Here is a 19,350-nt window from a genome sequence, read left to right on the forward strand (position 1 = left end):
GGCTCATGCTAACATAGGGAAAACTACAATGGCCACATGGACCACTTGACAGCAATTGATGCGATTCAGGACCCCGTTCTGGCATCTGTTCACTTGACGAGGAAGGAATGGAAGCGCACGAGGAAGAGAGGAAATAAAGCCTGCCCTAGGAACTATGGCATTTTAATACCAATCTCAGTACAGTCGTCCAGGAAGGAAGAGGCTAATGTGGAAAGCTCCATCCCCTTGGCAGACAGCTTTAGGCCGGGCGAGCACAACCCAGTAATCAAGGTAGAGCCAGCAACTGCAACTGAGGTAATCCTGCAAAAAAGGAGGGTAACAAGGATGACAGCCCACCAATGAAGACTAAGGAAGGCATGGCACAAACAGCAATCAATGAAGACATCATCAACCCTGAGGCTGGCAGGGCAGTGGCTCCCTGTAAATGCGATGGGGCGCTCAGGCGGCCAATGGAGTCAGAAATCCCCGCTCAAGCATCAGAAAAGGATTATATTGAAAACTGCCTCAGCCCTTCTAGGCAATGGGGCAGGCCTAGCTGCATTCCAAGATCGAATTACTTGAGCCAAACACCAGTTGAGCACAAAATGCCGGGGTACGCAGGATGTTCTGTGTTGTGCAAATGACCTAAAACTGGTTAGGGCATTACCTTACCGGAATCATGTAGTATCAGATGATAGCAAATTAAGGTTTTGACAAAGAGGTCTGCCGCTGGTCCTACCACCTTCTCAGTTATTCCAATTATCCTGATATTGTTCTGTCGTGACCGACCTTCGTAATCGTCCAACATTCTTTCCATCTTTTTACCGTTGGCTTGGAGCTCCTTGATTTCTTGTTGCATCTGTTTTGACTCTCCGCTTAGCTCTGTCGTGACCACTTCCATGGTTTTTACTTTTTCACTCATTTTATGCAAGTCTGCTCTTATTAGTGTCACCTCAGTATTTATCGAGTTCCTTCTATGCTCCAGGGATATACGCACGCGATGGCATCCATGATGTCTTTTAAAGTCGGGTCCCCATTATTCTTTCCATTTATTTCCTGCAAGCTACAGGAAGGCAGATTTCAGATTCCACGCTCTTTACATTTTCTGCACTGTATCTCCCAGTAAAAAGCCGCTGATAAGGAGTCGCTCAGAATGCTTTCTGACCAACTTTGTAATGAGGCCCTAAGTTTCCTTTTTCTGGGAGACGGGAGAAGACCCAGCACGACTTTGCGGGGGTGCCTTCAAATTCGCATCCAGTAGCCTGTTTGAGTGTTAGCAGGATCTCTCTCCAGTACGGCTAAATGTGCACGCAGTGCCAAACCAGATGTAGGAAGTCAGCGGCAGGGGTTTTACACTGTGGGCATTCGTCTGATCTCGCAGGGTTGATAATATGTAAGATCTTAGGGGTAAGATACAATTGGCGGACATAATTATATTCTATGAGCTTAAACCGGGCGTTTGAGCTAATTCTAAGTACACATCATCATGCTAGAGGTGCTGTAGTATGATAATACAGGTGCATCTGTGCCACCACGCATGCACGCATCTCTTCATTCGCATTGTATTTTTTGTTGAAGATTCTGTCCAGCAAAAACGAATTATTTGTTATGCTTAAACAGCATAGAAAAAAGCATTGCCATAGGCAGTAGACCTGCTTAAAGGCAAAACCTATTGTCTTTGCCAATGTTTTTTTAGAGAGATGTGTGTGTGTGTGTGTGCATGCATGCCTGCGTGTGTGTGTCTGTGTGTGCTTAAGCTGTAATTGCATGTGACTTGGGTGTGCACCGGCAGGTGATGGCCGAAACACTGTCCAAGTCCCCAGTTAAAGAACTGAAACTGAAATAGACATGTATCTGCTTGGGGAACAGTTGTGGAGTTCTATTAATCCTGCAATTATTATAGAGTTCGTAACTGTAGCTATGTACTTACTGTAGCATCAATTAAGTCAAAGGCCTTCTGATATTATTCCCATTGAAGAAAGTGAGGTCAGATGTTATATGATGTCACTTTGTATGGTGTCTTTCTCAGCAGGCATTTTACAGAGACCGTCCAGGGTCACACATGGTGTGAGGTGGCGTGCATTTTGGGACAGAGCTTGCTAATATTTTAACTGTTAGGAAGAAATGCCTTTTATGCCTCACAGCTCTGCAGAAGGGGATTCTCTGAGATACAAGAAATAAAAACTGGTGGCGGTCTGTGTTTAACACTGAAGACTGAGCAAATAGATAGAGGCAAGTGCATGAGTGTTAGGACATACAAGTGTATGAATGGGAGGAAATGAATCCCATCAGCCCACCCATATGGCGGAGCCTCATCATCTGGGATTGAGTACGGTCATGGTCCAGATAAGGAGACACACCTGATGATGTTGTGTGTGTTTTTCTCCAATTCTCCAAGACCACCCGAGATGGATCCGACCCAGAGTACTATGCGTGGGTATGATGGTGTGGGAAAATAAATTGCAGTGAAGAAAAATGTGAAACAAAGATCAGAACAAGTGCTAGTTAAAATTGGCTACCGTGATGTGGGGAAATATTTATTAGGGACAGATCATGGTGTCAAGATTAAAAGAAAAAGTGTATAACAGTCTGAAATAATGACTGTCCTATATAGTTGATATCATGGTCAACACGTTTCTGCCATGCAGGGGCATCTCCCCTACCAGGCTTTCATCAGGACCAATTAGGATACACTACTGCAATAACGTACTTGAGATCAAAATTGAATCAAAATTGATGTTACCAAATTATAATACTGGATACTGTGCCGTCCGCAAGTTACTCACTGCGTCGGTACTTCCAGTTTTTCCAAAGGATTCTTTCCTGAAAGAAATTCAAAACACATAGATATTTCTGTTTCTCAGCTATATCTAACACAAACACAGCGTGCCTATTATTCAAACCATGTTAGTTTTGCTTCAAAGTCTACCTTAACAGTGATAGTGGTTAACGATAATTTAAGGAAAATAAGTTTTACTCACCCAAAGATTCTTGGGAGTAAACCTCACCTCTCCTGGCCACAGCTCAGGAAATGTAGGCCCCGCTCTGTATCAGTGGAGAATTTTTTTTTTTACAAATCTGAGGGTTATCCTAAAAAGTAGAGCCCTTCATGTAAATTAACCACTACGTGTGCTTCCACAAGGAGGCACATAGACATCATTGGTATTAAGTCACTTATAATTTGGAGGTGGCTGACAAGTTTAAGGGCTATTGTCAAAACACAGGTGCACATGTCCTGACACTCAGTATTAGTGAAACAGCGTTTTATCATTCACTAAACTTAAGGTACATAATTAGAAACCATTCTCTCATAGCCTGATTTTTAATTATCATCTTAAAGGTTATCTAAAGTGGTTACTATGTGTCTAGGTAGTCATGGACCAAACAAAGAAAAGAGCAGAGTAATGCAGCGCACTGTTGCTCCTCACCTGTCCGTCGGTACCTCTGGCCTTGTCCTGAGGCTCGGGGGAGGTACCGACTGGACCAAGCTTCACAGTTAATATGTCCAATTTTGACCAATCATCAGGCCATACTGGCTCATATGACCCGAGGACCCTGTTGGAAACCGCTGTTGTTAGTGAAACAACTGCGAGCGGGACAAGCCGATGCTCATTATTGGCCCTCTAATGGCCAATCAGATTCCAGTTTGAATGTTATGAGGCCGGGGTGAAATACTATCTCTGCAGACTCGTAATGTTGAAACGAAAGCCTGCTTCTTGATAATTTATAAACCGTCTTCTGTCAGTGTCATTTCATTTCAAGCACCGATACACCGTTCCATTTTAGACACACGGGATGGTTTACTACAGAAAGTGTTCTTCGTTGCTGGGACTCTACGATTGGATAGGAGACCAAATTGAGACCGCTGATTGGCCCATGGGGAGTCAATGGGCTTTCACGTTACGGCACTCGGTATACACTATGGGAAAAAGACGTGTTCTAGGACACAGGGTATTCTTTACATCAAGTCAAGTCAAGTCAAGTCAATTAATTTATATAGCGCGCTACATACCCAGAGGGTCTCAAGGCGCTTGAGGATGGGAGGGGAATTACATGTCGAATATCCAGGTTTTAAGTTGCTTTCTGAATGCTAGGTGGTTCTGAGTGAGGCGAAGGTGAACGGGAAGTGAGTTCCAGGTTTTAGCCGCCAGGTAGGAGAAGGATCTTCCTCCCATGGTGGTTTTGTTGATGCGAGGGACAGCGGCAAGGGCTAGGTTGGAAGAGCGTAGCTGGCGGGGGGAGGGGGGGTGTAGAAGGAAAGTCGTGTGTTGAGGCATTCGGGTTCAAGTTCGTAAAGTGCTTTGTGTGCATCGGTTAGGAGGCGGAATGTTATCCTCTTATTGACGGGAAGCCAGTGGAGGTTTTTCAGGTGACCAGAAATGTGGTCTTTACGCGGGATGTCTAGTATGAGTCTGGCTGATGCGTTCTGGATGCGTTGGAGTTTTTTCTGAAGTTTGGCGGTGGTACCGGCGTATAGGGTGTTTCCGTAGTCCAGGCGGCTTGTAACCAGAGCATGGGTGACCGTTTTTCTAGTTTCGGTGGGGATCCAGCGAAATGTTTTTTTGAGCATGCGAAGAATGTTAAAGCAGGATGATGAAACGGCGTTGACTTGTCTGGTCATCGAGAGTGAGGAGTCCAGGATGACGCCCAGGTTCCGTGCGTGGTCCGTCGGGATGGGTGCTTTTCCTAGGGCCTCTGGCCACCAAGAGTCGTCCCAGGCGGAGGGAGAGGTACCTAAGATAAGGACTTCTGTTTTGTCTGAGTTCAGTTTCAGACGGCTGTGCTTCATCCACTCGGCGACTTCTTTCATTCCTTCATGTAGGTTAGTTTTGGCGGTGAGAGGGTCTTTGGTGAGTGAGAGGATGAGTTGAGTGTCATCGGCGTAGGAGATGATGTTGAGGTTGTGTTGGCGTGCGATGGTCGCGAGGGGGCTCATATATACGTTGAAGAGGGTGGGGCTGAGTGAAGATCCTTGTGGTACGCCGCAAATGACTTCAGTGGCCTCTGACTTGAACGGTGGGAGGCGGACTCTCTGAGTTCTTCCAGCAAGGAACGAGGTGATCCAGTCGAGTGCTTTTCCTTGGATTCCGATGTTTCTGAGGCGTTGTAACAGGGTGCTATGACAGACTGTGTCGAAGGCAGCGGAGAGGTCGAGGAGGATGAGGGCGACTGTGTCTCCATTGTCCAGTAGAGTTCGAATGTCGTCTGTTGCTGCGATGAGTGCGGTCTCAGTGCTGTGTTTGGCTCGGAAGCCGGACTGTGAGGAGTCGAGGGATTTGTTCGTTTCTAGGAAGGCGGCGAGCTGGTTGTTGACAGCTTTCTCGATGACTTTGGCCGGGAATGGTAGGAGCGAGATGGGGCGGTAGTTTTTGAGTTCAGTGGGGTCAGCTGTGGGTTTTTTCAGAAGGGCGCTGAGTTCGGCGTGTTTCCAGCTTTCTGGGAAGATGGCGGAGTTGAGGGAGCAGTTGATGACGTCTCGGGGGTGTGGTGCTATGATGGAGTCTGCTTTGTTGAAGATGTGGTGAGGGCATGGGTCTGTGGGGGATCCTGAGTGAATGGAGTTCATGAGGCGGATGGTGTCCTCAGTGGAGATTGGGTTCCAGTCATTAAGGATGTTCAAGGGGGGTTTGGGTTCGGAGGTAGGTTGGGTGGGTTGGTCTCCGGGTTGGTTGTGGAAACTGTTGTGGATGTCTGCGATTTTGTCGTGGAAGAACGAAGCAAGGGAGTCGCCAAGGGTTTGGGAGGGCGTGATGTCGTTGGAGTTGGCAGTGGGGTTGGTAAACTCTTTGATGATGTTGAATAATTCCTTGCTGTTGTGGGCGTTGTTGTCTAGTCGGTCTTTGAATGCGGCTTTCTTGGCAGTCCGGATCAGTTGGTGGTGTATGCGGGTGGCGTTTTTGAAGGTGTCCCTGGTGCTGGTGTTTGGGTCTTTTTTCCAGGCCTTCTCAAGGGAGCGACAGAGTTTCTTGGATTTCTTGAGATCATCGTTAAACCAGGGGGCGTTTTTGCTGCCTAGTTTGGTTTGATGTTTTTTCAGAGGCGCTAGGTTGTCGGCGCTGTTGATTAGCCATTGAGTGAGATTAATGGCTGCTTGGTTGGGGTTCGAAGAGTGGGTAGGGGGTTTTTGAAGAAGCGATGAGGAGATCTGGTCGATGGTGATTTTGTTCCAGTTTCTTCGCAGAGTAGGTTGAGGATGGTTGTGCGTTGTCGTCTTTTTGTAGATAAAGTGCACGCAGCTGTGGTCCGTCCAATGGAGAACTGTGGTGTGACTGAAGGAAATATGTTTGCTGGAGGTGAAGATAGGGTCGAGTGTGTGACCTGCGGAGTGAGTGGGGGTATTGACAAGTTGTGTGAGTCCGAGGTTGGCGAGATTGTCCAGAAGAGTGGTGGCGTTTCTGTCGTTGCTCTTTTCCAGGTGAAAATTGAGGTCTCCCAGAAGAATGTAGTCCTCGGAGGGGAGGGCGTGTGGGGTGATAAAGTCAGTGATGTCTTCACTGAATTGTGCACGGGGTCCTGGTGGTCTGTAGAGGAGGGTGCCTCTGAGTGTGGTCTTTGGGTCGGTGTGGATCTGGAAGTGGAGGTGTTCGGCGATCGCGAGGTTGTCCTCTGAGCTGGTTGAGATGCGGATGGAATTCTTATGGACGATGGCGATGCCTCCTCCTGTTTGTTTGGTGCGGTCTTTTCGGATGATCTTGTAGCCTTCCGGGATGGCAATGGCGATGTCGGGGGCTGAGGAGGCGTTCATCCATGTTTCTGTTAGGAAGGCGACGTCCGGAGAGATGGTGTCTAGTAGATTCCAAAGGTCGATGGCGTGTTTGTGAACCGATCGGGTGTTGAGCAGGATGCATTTTAGGTGGTTGGTGTCAGATCTCTGTTTTGTGTTAGGGGATGATGAGTTGGTCTTGGTGCCGTCGTACTTGCAGAAGTTGCATGTGAAGGGTCCATGGGTGCGTCCAGGAGCGGCTTGGGCGCAGTTGGGGAGTCGGCCGGGGTTAAGGGCTAGGAGGGTAGCGGCGTCGTATGAAATTCGGGTGGGGAGGGTGGGACGGGGGCCAGGGGGTCTGGCGCTGGGCGCGGTCCAGGCGCGGACAGGCGTAGACGGGCTTACCTTTGGCGCGCATGGGGAGCGTCCGCTGCGCGTTAACGCTGCGCGCAAATGCATCTGTCATATATGGATAGTGGAGGGGAGGGGCGAGGGAGGCTCAGCTGGGAGGCGGGGCGGGCTCAAGAGGACAGGCTTCTAGTGAAAACAACAATAACAAAAACAAAATGGCAGCGGAGGGTAAAGCAGAGCGCCGGGGATTATCGCGCTATGAATTTAAAAGGCACTGTAGCAAGCTTAGCGCACAGAAAGCGATGCAGCAATCACGTGGCAGGTTTAAAAGCCAAACGCAGCACAACGATACCAGCTCTAGGCAGGGAGCCTGGGGAGCGACCTCTCAGCACAGCAGCGATGAGGTGGTCACAGCGCTGCCAGGTACGGGAGCGCTGTATGTAGTCAGTGGGAGGGAGGCTCAGCTGGGAGGCGGGGCGGGCTCAAGAGGACGGGCTTCTAGTGAAAACAACAATAACAAAAACAAAATGGCAGCGGAGGGTAAAGCAGAGCGCCGGGGATTATCGCGTTATGAATTTAAAAGGCACTGTAGCAAGCTTAGCGCACAGAAAGCGATGCAGCAATCACGTGGCAGGTTTAAAAGTCAAACGCAGCACAACAATACCAGCTCTAGGCAGGGAGCCTGGGGAGCGACCTCTCAGCACAGCTTATGATTGGATAAGAGCCCAAGATAGGGCTGTTGATTGGGCAAAGCTAAATCAGTAATGTTTCCCGTTAAGACCTTGAATATGTGATGCGCGTTCAATGTCAGAACCTAAGATTTATCGTGTTATCGCACAGTATGATCTAGTCTCGTGGACTAAGTACCCTCGCGTATAGCTAGTAGACTGTCTGGTGCGTGGTTTCGAGGCTGCTCATCCATTTTTAAATCAAAGTTTTATGCAGCTCCTTAAATAAAGCGTCTGATTGGCCTACGCATGACCAGCCATTAACCTCACACTGAACTACACCTAAGACGGCCCATGTAAGCCTCAACCAGAGTAATTTCTCTATACCCAATGATGAGTCGGAGGGGAATATGGGCACAGTCCCTTGTTTATTGGAAATATCTCAAGGGTACTTTGTCCACGAGACTAGATCATTCAAACTGGAATCTGATTGGCCATTAGAGGGCCAATAATGAGCATCGGCTTGTCCCGCTCACAGTTGTTTCACTAACAATAGCGGTTTCCAACAGGGTCCTCGGGTCATAGGAGCCAGTATGGCCTGATGATTGGTCAAAATTGGACATATTAACTGCGAAGCTTGTTCCAGTCGGTACCTCCCCCGAGCCTCAGGACAAGGCCAGAGGTACCGACGGACAGGTGAGGAGCAACAGTGCGCTGCATTACTCTGCTCTTTTCTTTGTTTGGTCCATGACTACCTAGACACATAGTAACCACTTTAGATAACCTTTAAAATGATAATTAAAAATCAGGCTATGAGAGAATGGTTTCTAATTATGTACCTTAAGTTTAGTGAATGATAAAACGCTGTTTCACTAATACTGAGTGTCAGGACATGTGCACCTGTTTTTTGACAATAGCCCTTAAACTTGTCAGCCACCTCCAAATTATAAGTGACTTAATACCAATGATGTCTATGTGCCTCCTTGTGGAAGCACACGTAGTGGTTAATTTACATGAAGGGCTCTACTTTTTAGGATAACCCTCAGATTTGTAAAAAAAAAAATTCTCCACTGATACAGAGCGGGGCCTACATTTCCTGAGCTGTGGCCAGGAGAGGTGAGGTTTACTCCCAAGAATCTTTGGGTGAGTAAAACTTATTTTCCTTAAATTATCGTTAACCACTATCACTGTTAAGGTAGACTTTGAAGCAAAACTAACATGGTTTGAATAATAGGCACGCTGTGTTTGTGTTAGATATAGCTGAGAAACAGAAATATCTATGTGTTTTGAATTTCTTTCAGGAAAGAATCCTTTGGAAAAACTGGAAGTACCGACGCAGTGACAGTGAGTAACTTGCGGACGGCACAGTATCCAGTATTATAATTTGGTAACATCAATTTTGATTCAATTTTGATCTCAAGTACGTTATTGCAGTAGTGTATCCTAATTGGTCCTGATGAAAGCCTGTTAGGGGAGATGCCCCTGCATGGCAGAAACGTGTTGACCATGATATCAACTATATAGGACAGTCATTATTTCAGACTGTTATACACTTTTTCTTTTAATCTTGACACCATGATCTGTCCCTAATAAATATTTCCCCACATCATGGTAGCCAATTTTAACTAGCACTTGTTCTGATCTTTGTTTCCCATTTTTCTTCACTGCAATTTATTTTCCCACACCATCATACCCACGCATAGTACTCTGGGTCGGATCCATCTCGGGTGGTCTTGGAGAATTGGAGAAAAACACACACAACATCATCAGGTGTGTCTCCTTATCTGGACCATGACCTTACTCAATCCCAGATGATGAGGCTCCGCCATATGGGTGGGCTGATGGGATTCATTTCCTCCCATTCATACACTTGTATGTCCTAACACTCATGCACTTGCCTCTATCTATTTGCTCAGTCTTCAGTGTTAAACACAGACCGCCACCAGTTTTTATTTCTTGTGACTAGTTTAATTGGGGGTGTAGGCTGCTTTACTAGGTCTTTAAATATAGTTTCCCCTCGGACCCACCCCAACTGTGTTGTGTTACAGATTCTCTGAGATAGCCATGAGAGGCTGGACTCATCCACTAACACTAATGTGATTTGTTGCATTTCTAGGTCTGCCCCAACGGACTCCTATCTTTCTTGATACCAGTCTCCACATGGGCGCCTCTTCCATTTCCTCAGGCGGGAGGCACCGCTGTGGTGGCCGTCTACTGGGCAGATGTAGACATCGGAGTAGCAGGAGAAATTTACTACAGACAAAGTGCAGACCCAGAACTTTTACAAGATGCCACCACAGACATCAGAAGATACTTCCCCGGCTATGATTTCAGCGCCACATGGATCTTCATCGCCACCTGGGACCGCGTGGCGTATAATAGATCTCCATCACCACCACGCGTGGTAAGTGAACTTCATTTTAAATTGATACCTTTAATGTTCTAAAGTGATCATTTGTGATGTCATAAACAGCTATAAGGGCATAGAGGAAAGTGTCATTAATGCACTCAACATTCACAGTCTAAAACTACATGAGGGACTTGAGACCCCCACACTATTTACTCACTACAAGGGGCCAGAGACTTCCCCTTAGAGTCACACAGCTTTTTACCCTCACAGGATGTTCTATGAGGGTTCTGATACCGCCCCTGAGAAAAACACACCTTCTTACGTTGACAGCAGGACATCCCGGGGCTTTGAAACCACTTCTGAGCCTCATACACTTCCTTACCCTGAAAATGCTTTATGAGGGCTTTGGGGCCTCCCCTGGGAGTCACACCCTCCTTACCCTCACAGAATGCTCAATGAGGGCTCTGGGCCTCTCCTGAGAGTCACACCCATCCTCACCCTCTCAGAATGCTCAATGAGGGCTCTGGGCCCTCTCCTGAGAGTCACACCCATCCTCACCCTCACAAAATGCTCAATGAGGGCTCTGGGCCCTCTCCTGAGAGTCACACCCATCCTTACCCTCATTACATGCTCAATGAGGGCTCTGGGACCTCTCCTGGGAGTCACACCCATCCTCACCCTCACAAAATGCTCAATGAGGGCTCAGGTACCTCTCCTGAGAGTCACACCCATCCTTACCCTCACAGAATGCTCAATGAGGGCTCCGGGACCTCTCCTGAGAGTCACACCCATACTTACCCTCACAGAATGCTCAAAGAGGGCTCAGGGACCTCTCCTGGGAGTCACACCCATCCCTACCCTCACAGAATGCTCAATGAGGGCTTGGGGGCCTCTCCTGGGAGTCACACCCATCCTTACCCTCACGGAATGCTCAATGAGGGCTCGGGGGCCTCTCCTGGGAGTCACACCCATCCTTACCCTCACGGAATGCTCAATGAGGGCTCTGGGACCTATCCTGAGAGTCACACCCATCCTTAACCTCACTGAATGCTCTATGAGAGCTCAGGGACCTCTCCTGAGAGTCACACCCATCCTTAACCTCATTGAATGCTCAATGAGGGCTCTTGGACCTCTCCTGGGAGTCACACCCATCCTTAACCTCATTAAATGCTCAATGAGTTCTCAGGGACCTCTCCTGGGAGTCACACCCATCCTTACCCTCACAGAATGCTCAATGAGGGCTCTTGGACCTCTCCTGAGAGTCACACCCATCCTTAACCTCATTGAATGCTCAATGAGGGCGCTGGGACCTCTCCTGAGAGTCACACCCATCCTTAACCTCATTGAATGCTCAATGAGGGCTAAGGGACCTCTCCTGAGAGTCACACCCATCCTTACCCTCACAGAATGCTCAATGAGGGCTCGGGGACCTCTCCTGAGAGTCACACACATCCTTACCCTCACAGAATGCTCAATGAGGGCTCAGGGACCTCTCCTGGGAGTCACACCCATTCTCACCCTCAGGGAATGCTCAATGAGGGCTCAGGGACCTCTCCTGAGAGTCACACCCATCCTTACCCTCACAGAATGCTCAATGAGGGCTCAGGGACCTCTCCCGAGAGTCACACCCATCCTTAACCTCACAGAATGCTCAATGAGGGCTCAGGGACCTCTCCTGAGAGTCACACCCATCCTCACCCTCACGGAATGCTCAATGAGGGCTCAGGGACCTCTCCTGAGAGTCACACCAATCCTCACCCTCACAGAATGCTCAATGAAGGATATGGGCCCTCTCCTAAGAGTCACACCCATCCTTACCCTCATTGAATGCTCAATGAGGGCTCTGGGGCCTCTCCTGAGAGTCACACTCATCCTTAACCTCATTGAATGCTAAATGAGGGCTCAGGGACCTCTCCCGGGAGTCACACCCATCCTCACCCTCACAGAATGCTCAATGAGGGCTCTGGGACTTCTCCTGGGAGTCATATCCATCCTCACCCTCACAGAATGCTCAATGAGGGCTCTGGGACCTCTCCTGGGAGTCACACCCATCCTCACCCTCACAGAATGCTCAATGAGGGCTCTGGGCCCTCTCCTGAGAGTCACACCCATCCTTACCCTCACAGAATGCTCAATGAGGGCTCTTGGCCCTCTCCTGAGAGTCACACCCATCCTTACCCTCATTGAATGCTCAACGAGGGCTCTGGGACCTCTCCTGAGAGTCACACACATCCTTAACCTCATTGAAAGCTCTAAGAGGGATTTGAGGCCTCACCGGAGAGTCCCACGGTTCCTTACCCCCACGGAATGCTCTATGAGGGCTCTGGGACCGCTCCTGAGAGCCACATACCATGGCAATAGGCTATCTGAGGGTCACACACTTTAGTACCCTCACAGAATGCTCAATGAGGGCTCAGGGACCTCTCCTGAGAGTCATACCCATCCTTACCCTCACAGAATGCTCAATGAGGGCTCTGGGACCTCTCCTGAGAGTCACACACATCCTTACCCTCACAGAATGCTCAATGAGGGCTCAGGGACCTCTCCTGAGAGTCACACCCATCCTTAACCTCATTGAACGCTCTAAGAGGGATTTGAGGCCTCACTGGAGAGTCCCACGGTTCCTAACCCTTACGGAATGCTCTATGAGGGCTTTGTGACCGCTCCTGAGAGCCACACACCTCCTTAGCATGGCAATAGGCTATCTGAGGGCTTTAAGAACTCCCTTGAGAGTCACAGACTTCATTACCCTCACGGAATGCTCTATGAGGGTTCTGAGAACTCTCCTGCGCGTCTCACACTTTCTTGCTTCACAGAGAGCTCTATAGAGGTACCGTGCAATGAGGCAAGATGGCGGCCGCTTGAGTGGCCGGTGCAGAGCGGTTACGGCGAGGACGCTAGCCAGATGAAACCCTCGGTGCACTACTGAGTAATCCACCAGTAACCCACCAGTACCTGGCATCGGGGCTTGATGTCGTCGGAGTGAAGCGGGGTGAAGCGGAGAGATATGTGGCTGACCCTTGCTCGGATCGGGTCTTCGAGGCGGCGTCTATGGGCTGTACTGCGGGCGCTGGAGGCTGTCATCCCCAGCTGCTTCGAGCCGAGAGGTGGGCGGAGTCAGCGGCTTCGGAAACAGCCACGGAGCTCTACTCGGTGCAGGCGGAGACGGGAGAGAAAGCAAGAATCTTACCGCCCCGATTGCAGTTGTGGTTGGGCAGACAACAGACAGCAGAGGCAGCGTGGAAGCGTAATGGCTCCTAAACAGAACCCCAATTCAAAAACTGGTAACGCAAGGAAAAAAGCGCCAAAGGACGAGGCGGAGACCGAGATTGCAGAATCTACGAGTGGAGTAGAGCCTCCCTCACAGGAACAGCAAAGAAAGAGGCAGCAGGGCGCCCCCAAAACCCGTCTGGCTACCGCTACTGTTCTGGATTTGTTAGTAAAGGCTGGTAAGGAGAAGGGGCAGAGGGGTTTAGGTGAAAGTACACCTTTCGTCACTCATATTACCCCAGGGAACCCTGCCACATCCCTCCCTACACAAGTACTGGGGGAAGGAGCGTCCAATGAATTAGGCTGTTTAAAAGAGACACCTTCTAGCAGCGTAGAAAATTCGGCGACATTGAGTGAAGCGGGGGCTAACTCTGCCGGAATAGAAGAAATCCCTGGCATGTTAGAGATCTTGTCGGAAAACCCAGCATCTGAAATTGAAGATAAGGTTGATGGGGCAATGGCGGGAGGTACCGGTGAAAAGGAGAGTGATCCTATCGAGGCCTTCTTCTCAGTTTCGGAGGGCGGGGGAGAGTGGTCAGAATAGGATGAAGAGCATAGCTCGTGTGAGGAGTCAGATACTGATCCTGAAAATGACTTGCCAGCAACTGCTATGAAAATTAAGAAGACTGCTTGGGGACAAGAGCAAGCACAAAGAGAATTAATTTGGGACCACTCCTCCGCCCAGCCCCTAATAGGAAGCCCCTTATTGGAACAGACACAACTGTCCCTGTTAGAGTCCATACATCAAGAGATACTAGCACATAGAGAGGAGACGCGCCAGGATAGCAGGAAATCGCAGGCGGCGATGAGGAAGATGCAGGGAGTGGTGCGGAAACTCTCTAAAGCTATTGCCACTACGGGGGGATAGAGTGTCCAATCTTGAAGAGCGTGTGGTGGTAGCAGAAACTGAGGTGGCGGGGGCTGTTTCCAAGGTGGACGCTCAATGCTCTCAGGTATCTGATATTCAGTGGAAGCTGGAGGAGATGGAAAACAGGCTTAGAAGAAATTATCTGAGAGTCTTGGGTGTTCCGGAGGGGGCTGAAGGAACGGACATAAGAGCATACATGATCAAACTATTTCAACAAGCCTTTCCAGAGCTATCTAGCTGGGACTGGCCGAAGGAGCTACTAAGAGTTCATCGCTTTCCTTTCAATCTAAGAAGGAACGCAAAAGAAGGCGATAAGCCCAGGGCAGTACTGATTTTCTTGGGTAATTTTGTTCTTCGACAGGCAATAGCGGATAAGGCGAGACCCGATGCCAAGAGAAATGTAGACGGGGTGTCGTTCTTTGTCCGTCCAGACTTTTGCCACATGACTGTGGAAAGGTGCTGGCGTCTTAGGGGGATGATAAAACCCTTTCAGGATAAGAAACATCAAGCCTATTTGATTAATCCTGCACAGCTAAAAGTAATTAACGATGGGAAAACACTGTACTTCTCCTCAGAAGTGAAATCTAAAGAGTACCTAGATAGTCTGGGCAAATAGATTTGTTTAAATTGATAATTCATAACGGTTTAATGAGATCACAGCGATAAATTAATTTACCACTAGATCACTGGTAAGGGTTCACAGGGTGCAATTTACTGAATGTATTTTTTTTCTCTTTGTTGCATGGGTTTCTTTGGTGTTAGGTAATAGTAAGGTACATTTTAGCCGTCCTCGCCGTAAACTTTGCACTACCATCACATGCACAGACTAGATCTGTGCGCCTCACTGTGTAGGGCGTGGGGGGCAGAGGTAGATGGGCTGGGGGGCAGGGGGGAGGGTCGGGAGGGTTGGGAGTGTTGGGAGGGTGGGGGTTGGTCATGGGGGGGCGTAGAAGGGTAAAAATCAAAAAAGGGAATATAAAATGCACTACTGTTTTGATTGGTATGTCCGGACGAAAAAAGCAGACAATTAAAAACATTAAGCGACAGGTCCTACAGGGAAGTCAAATCAAAAATCAGAATGGCAGACTGTAGTATTTGTACAATAAACGTGGGTGGTCTAAATGACTGGAGAAAGAGACAAAGACTGGCCCACTTTGTTAAATTCAATTAGATGTACTCTGTCTCCAGGAGACGCATCTACCTTGGGCGAAGAGGCATTTTCTGTTCCTAAATGGCTTTGAGCTGGTTGCCTGCTCCTCACAAACCACAACGATCAGGGGGGTCGCTATATTGGTTAGGAAATCTTTGGGCGGGGTCAAAAGAGTGAAGGTAGATAGTCATGGGAGATGGGTTATCTCAGAGCTGGAAATGGGTCTAACACTATGTGCAATTTACAGTTCTAATGATGACCACCCAGAGGTATTTGACTTTTTGGATATAGAGTTAGCTTGCTGGCCGGGACCCTTGATAGTTAAATGTTAAATGTCGTATACTTGTAAAGCGCACAGCTGCCCCAGCAAAGGGGCGTCCCGGCGCTGTATACCGCTGGGGAACCCGTCCTGGCTTTCCCTGTGGGATTGTCCCTACTGGGAATCCCCAAGGTGGAGCCAGGCATCCCCGGCGTTGGTGGGGCCGTTGTGGAGATTAGGCAAGCTAATGCCCAGAGTTGCCGAGTGGGACCCCAGGTTAGAGTAGGCACCGAGGTGAGAATTGTCGAGTCCGCTGACCCTGGTCCACGACCCTGCTGCGTCGGGAATTGAACCCTGGTCCCGGGCCGACTACTGCTCCCGGGTCTGCCGCCTCTAACCAGTGGTTTTTGGAACACAAGGGGACCCAATACAAGGCCTTCGGACCATGGGTTAGTTTAACTTATTTCAGAGAACAGGGGTCCTAAGGGTTTACAATAAGACAGGACAATAATAATATAGACTAGAATCAGTGCTATATTTTTTAACGCCCAGCCGGACGTGAGTTTATTTAAGGAATAATGTAGAATCGTGTTGACCCAGAGAGGGGCCAGGATAAGCGGCAAGATAGGGTACAATCCTGTACCTATCCCAGAAAAGTTAGGAAAAACAAATTAAAGCCAGAGAGATGGAAGAAAGGAAGAAGTTTTTTTCAGGCAAAAGACAAGTTATTGAGCCAAAGGGTGACTTGCAATTACAATAAATAATTTCACCAAATTCACCCTACAGTGTAAACAATTTCAAGTATACATATTAAATCATATGTTACACTGCATAGCGCGCCGACGTTTCGATCCCTAAGGGCTCATAATACACTGGGATCATCATCAGGACAATTTTACAATTAATGCCTGCATTAAATTGCGGAAGCCTTTCAGGGCACACAGTTAAGGGTATGGTGGCTCAAGAATTTTCTTCCCGGTAACTGGCGCTTGAGGCTGGCGCTAATGGATGTAGTCGCCTGGAGTTAGCACTGCTTCTTATGACCGGCGGAGAGATATTTCCTACCGGTTCGAAAAACAGGAGGCTGGCTACGCTTGATGTAGCCGTTAGGAGGGGGGTGTGTTATTCCTTCGTTTTAGGACGAAAATGGTCCGTATTGGAGGAGTAGGTGGTCTCCTTTCAATAATGACGCACGAGGTTGCTGGCTACGCTTGATGTAGCCGTCAAGAGGGGAGTTGGTTTCCTTCGTTTTTGAAGAAAATTTCCGCTTCGGAGGAGAAGGTTGTCCCCTTTCAATTTTGACACACGAGGATGCTTGCTTCTTGATTGAAGCGGCGGCGGGGCGGGTGAAGCTCGATGGACTTCAACCCCCCTCACTGGCAGTGCAGGTCCGCTCTGCCAGTGAAGGGGGTAGAAGTCCATCGAGCTTCACCCGCCCCACCGCCGCTTCAATCAAGAAGCAAGCATCCTCGTGTGTCAAAATTGAAAGGAGACAACCTTCTCCTCCGAAGCGGAAATTTTCTTCAAAAACGAAGGAAACCAACTCCCCTCTTGACGGCTACATCAAGCGTAGCCAGCAACCTCGTGCGTCATTATTGAAAGGAGACCACCTACTCCTCCAATACGGACCATTTTCGTCCTAAAACGAAGGAATAACACCCCCCCCTCCTAACGGCTACATCAAGCGTAGCCAGCCTCCTGTTTTTCGAACCGGTAGGAAATATCTCTCCGCCGGTCATAAGAAGCAGTGCTAACTCCAGGCGACTACATCCATTAGCGCCAGCCTCAAGCGCCAGTTACCGGGAAGAAAATTCTTGAGCCACCATACCCTTAACTGTGTGCCCTGAAAGGCTTCCGCAATTTAATGCAGGCATTAATTGTAAAATTGTCCTGATGATGATCCCAGTGTATTATGAGCCCTTAGGGATCGAAACGTCGACGCGCTATGCAGTGTAACATATGATTTAATATGTATACTTGAAATTGTTTACACTGTAGGGTGAATTTGGTGAAATTATTTATTGTAATTGCAAGTCACCCTTTGGCTCAATAACTTGTCTTTTGCCTGAAAAAAACTTCTTCCTTTCTTCCATCTCTCTGGCTTTAATTTGTTTTTCCTAACTTTTCTGGGATAGGTACAGGATTGTACCCTATCTTGCCGCTTATCCTGGCCCCTCTCTGGGTCAACACGATTCTACATTATTCCTTAAATAAACTCACGTCCGGCTGGGCGTTAAAAAATATAGCACTGATTGTAGTCTATATTATTATTCTCCTGTCTTATTGTAAACCCTTAGGACCCCTGGCCTCTAACCAGTGAGCCACACCACTCCACCGGTCTGTGGTGATCTGAATATTTCAGCTAATTGGGATGATAATGCAAAATATGCCGATCGGAAACCTAGAGTGTTCAGGGCGATTAAGGCACTTATGAGTTCATTGGCTTTAACTGATGTTTGGGGCACTAAAAAAACACAAAATTCCGGTTTTACATACTTTTCGAATCCAGCCCAGAAACATTCTAAATTGGATTATCTGTTTATCTCCTCTTCCGAAATCAATAGAGTCACCATCACTAGGCTACCAAGGGTGCTGTCAGATCACAATCCGTTGGTAATCCAGTATAAAATGAGTGGGGGCAAAAGATCAAAATCCTCCTGGACCTTCGAGAGAAGACTATTGGCAGATCCCAGATTTGTAGCCCAGTTAAACTGAAAAAAGAAGATAGAGTGGAGGAATCCATATTATTGGAGAGACTATCGGATATCGAAGAAGAGCATGTTAAGATTATAGCATCTGGTGGGGACGGAAGCAATAGCTATAATATCCTTTCTGCTACTAAGGCAGAACTACAGAAATTGATCACTCAAAAGGCGCTAGGGGAGTATCAAGCTACTAGATCCAACCGCTACGAAACAGGTGAACACAGTGGTAGAGCTCTTGCTCTACGCTTGAGACAAGAGAGGTCCAAAAATGTAATTTCAAAGATTGTGGAAAGGGGTAACGAATTTACAGAAACGAATGATATTTTACATGTTTTTAGAGACTTCTATCAAAGATTATACGATTAGGAGAATAGAGATAATGACCAACAGGGTATTACTGAAGATCAAGGACCGCACCTAGGTACATTATTACAAGAAGAACTAGATAAGGACATCACTCAATTGGAGGTTATGACTGCCTTACACGAGCTGGCCTCGGGGAAGGCTGCCGGACCCAATGGCATTCCTCTGGAGGTTTATAAGAGTATAGAATCCGAAATCATTATCCTCCTTGTAGATCTCTTTAACGGGATAGTATATTCAGGCCAAACTCCAGACTCATGGAAGGAGACTGACATCATTATTTTCCACAAAAAAGGGAAACCCAGGGAGAACCCGGGGTCATATAGACCTATCTCGCTTATCAACTCCGACACTAAGCTGTACTCGAAGATCTGGGCTAGGAGGTTGGGTAGGATCATAGGCGGTCTCGTCTCCCCTTGGCAGCATGGGTTCGTCCCCGGACGTGGCACGACGGATCACACCAGCAGAGCCATAGCTCTATTTTATGCCCATGCTGCTACGGGAGGGGAGAGATGGCCTTGATCCTGCTCAATGCAGAGAAGGCATTTGACTGTGTGGTCTGGAGCTATCTTTGGGATATCTTAGCAGGAAGAGGGTTTGGACAGAAAACCATTAGGGCACTAAGGGCGATGTACCAAGACCCAGTCGCTAGTGTGACGATTATGGGGGAGAAATCGAATTTGT

The 19,350-nt window shown here is 48.2% G+C and overlaps 1 protein-coding gene across 1 annotated transcript in view; it reads left to right on the plus strand.

The window, feature by feature from the left end:
- Positions 1–19,350, plus strand: part of LOC147736738 (alpha-tectorin-like) — a 457,896-nt gene that overhangs the window by 75,298 nt on the left and 363,248 nt on the right. Inside the window, exon 5 of the mRNA XM_086952687.1 lies at positions 9,818–10,105. Within this exon, the coding sequence (XP_086808813.1) occupies positions 9,818–10,105 (288 nt within the window). The remainder of the gene's footprint in view (positions 1–9,817; positions 10,106–19,350) is intronic.

Source organism: Lissotriton vulgaris, chromosome 1_2 (genome assembly GCF_964263255.1).
Source record: "Lissotriton vulgaris chromosome 1_2, aLisVul1.2, whole genome shotgun sequence".
NCBI lineage: Eukaryota > Metazoa > Chordata > Amphibia > Caudata > Salamandridae > Lissotriton > Lissotriton vulgaris.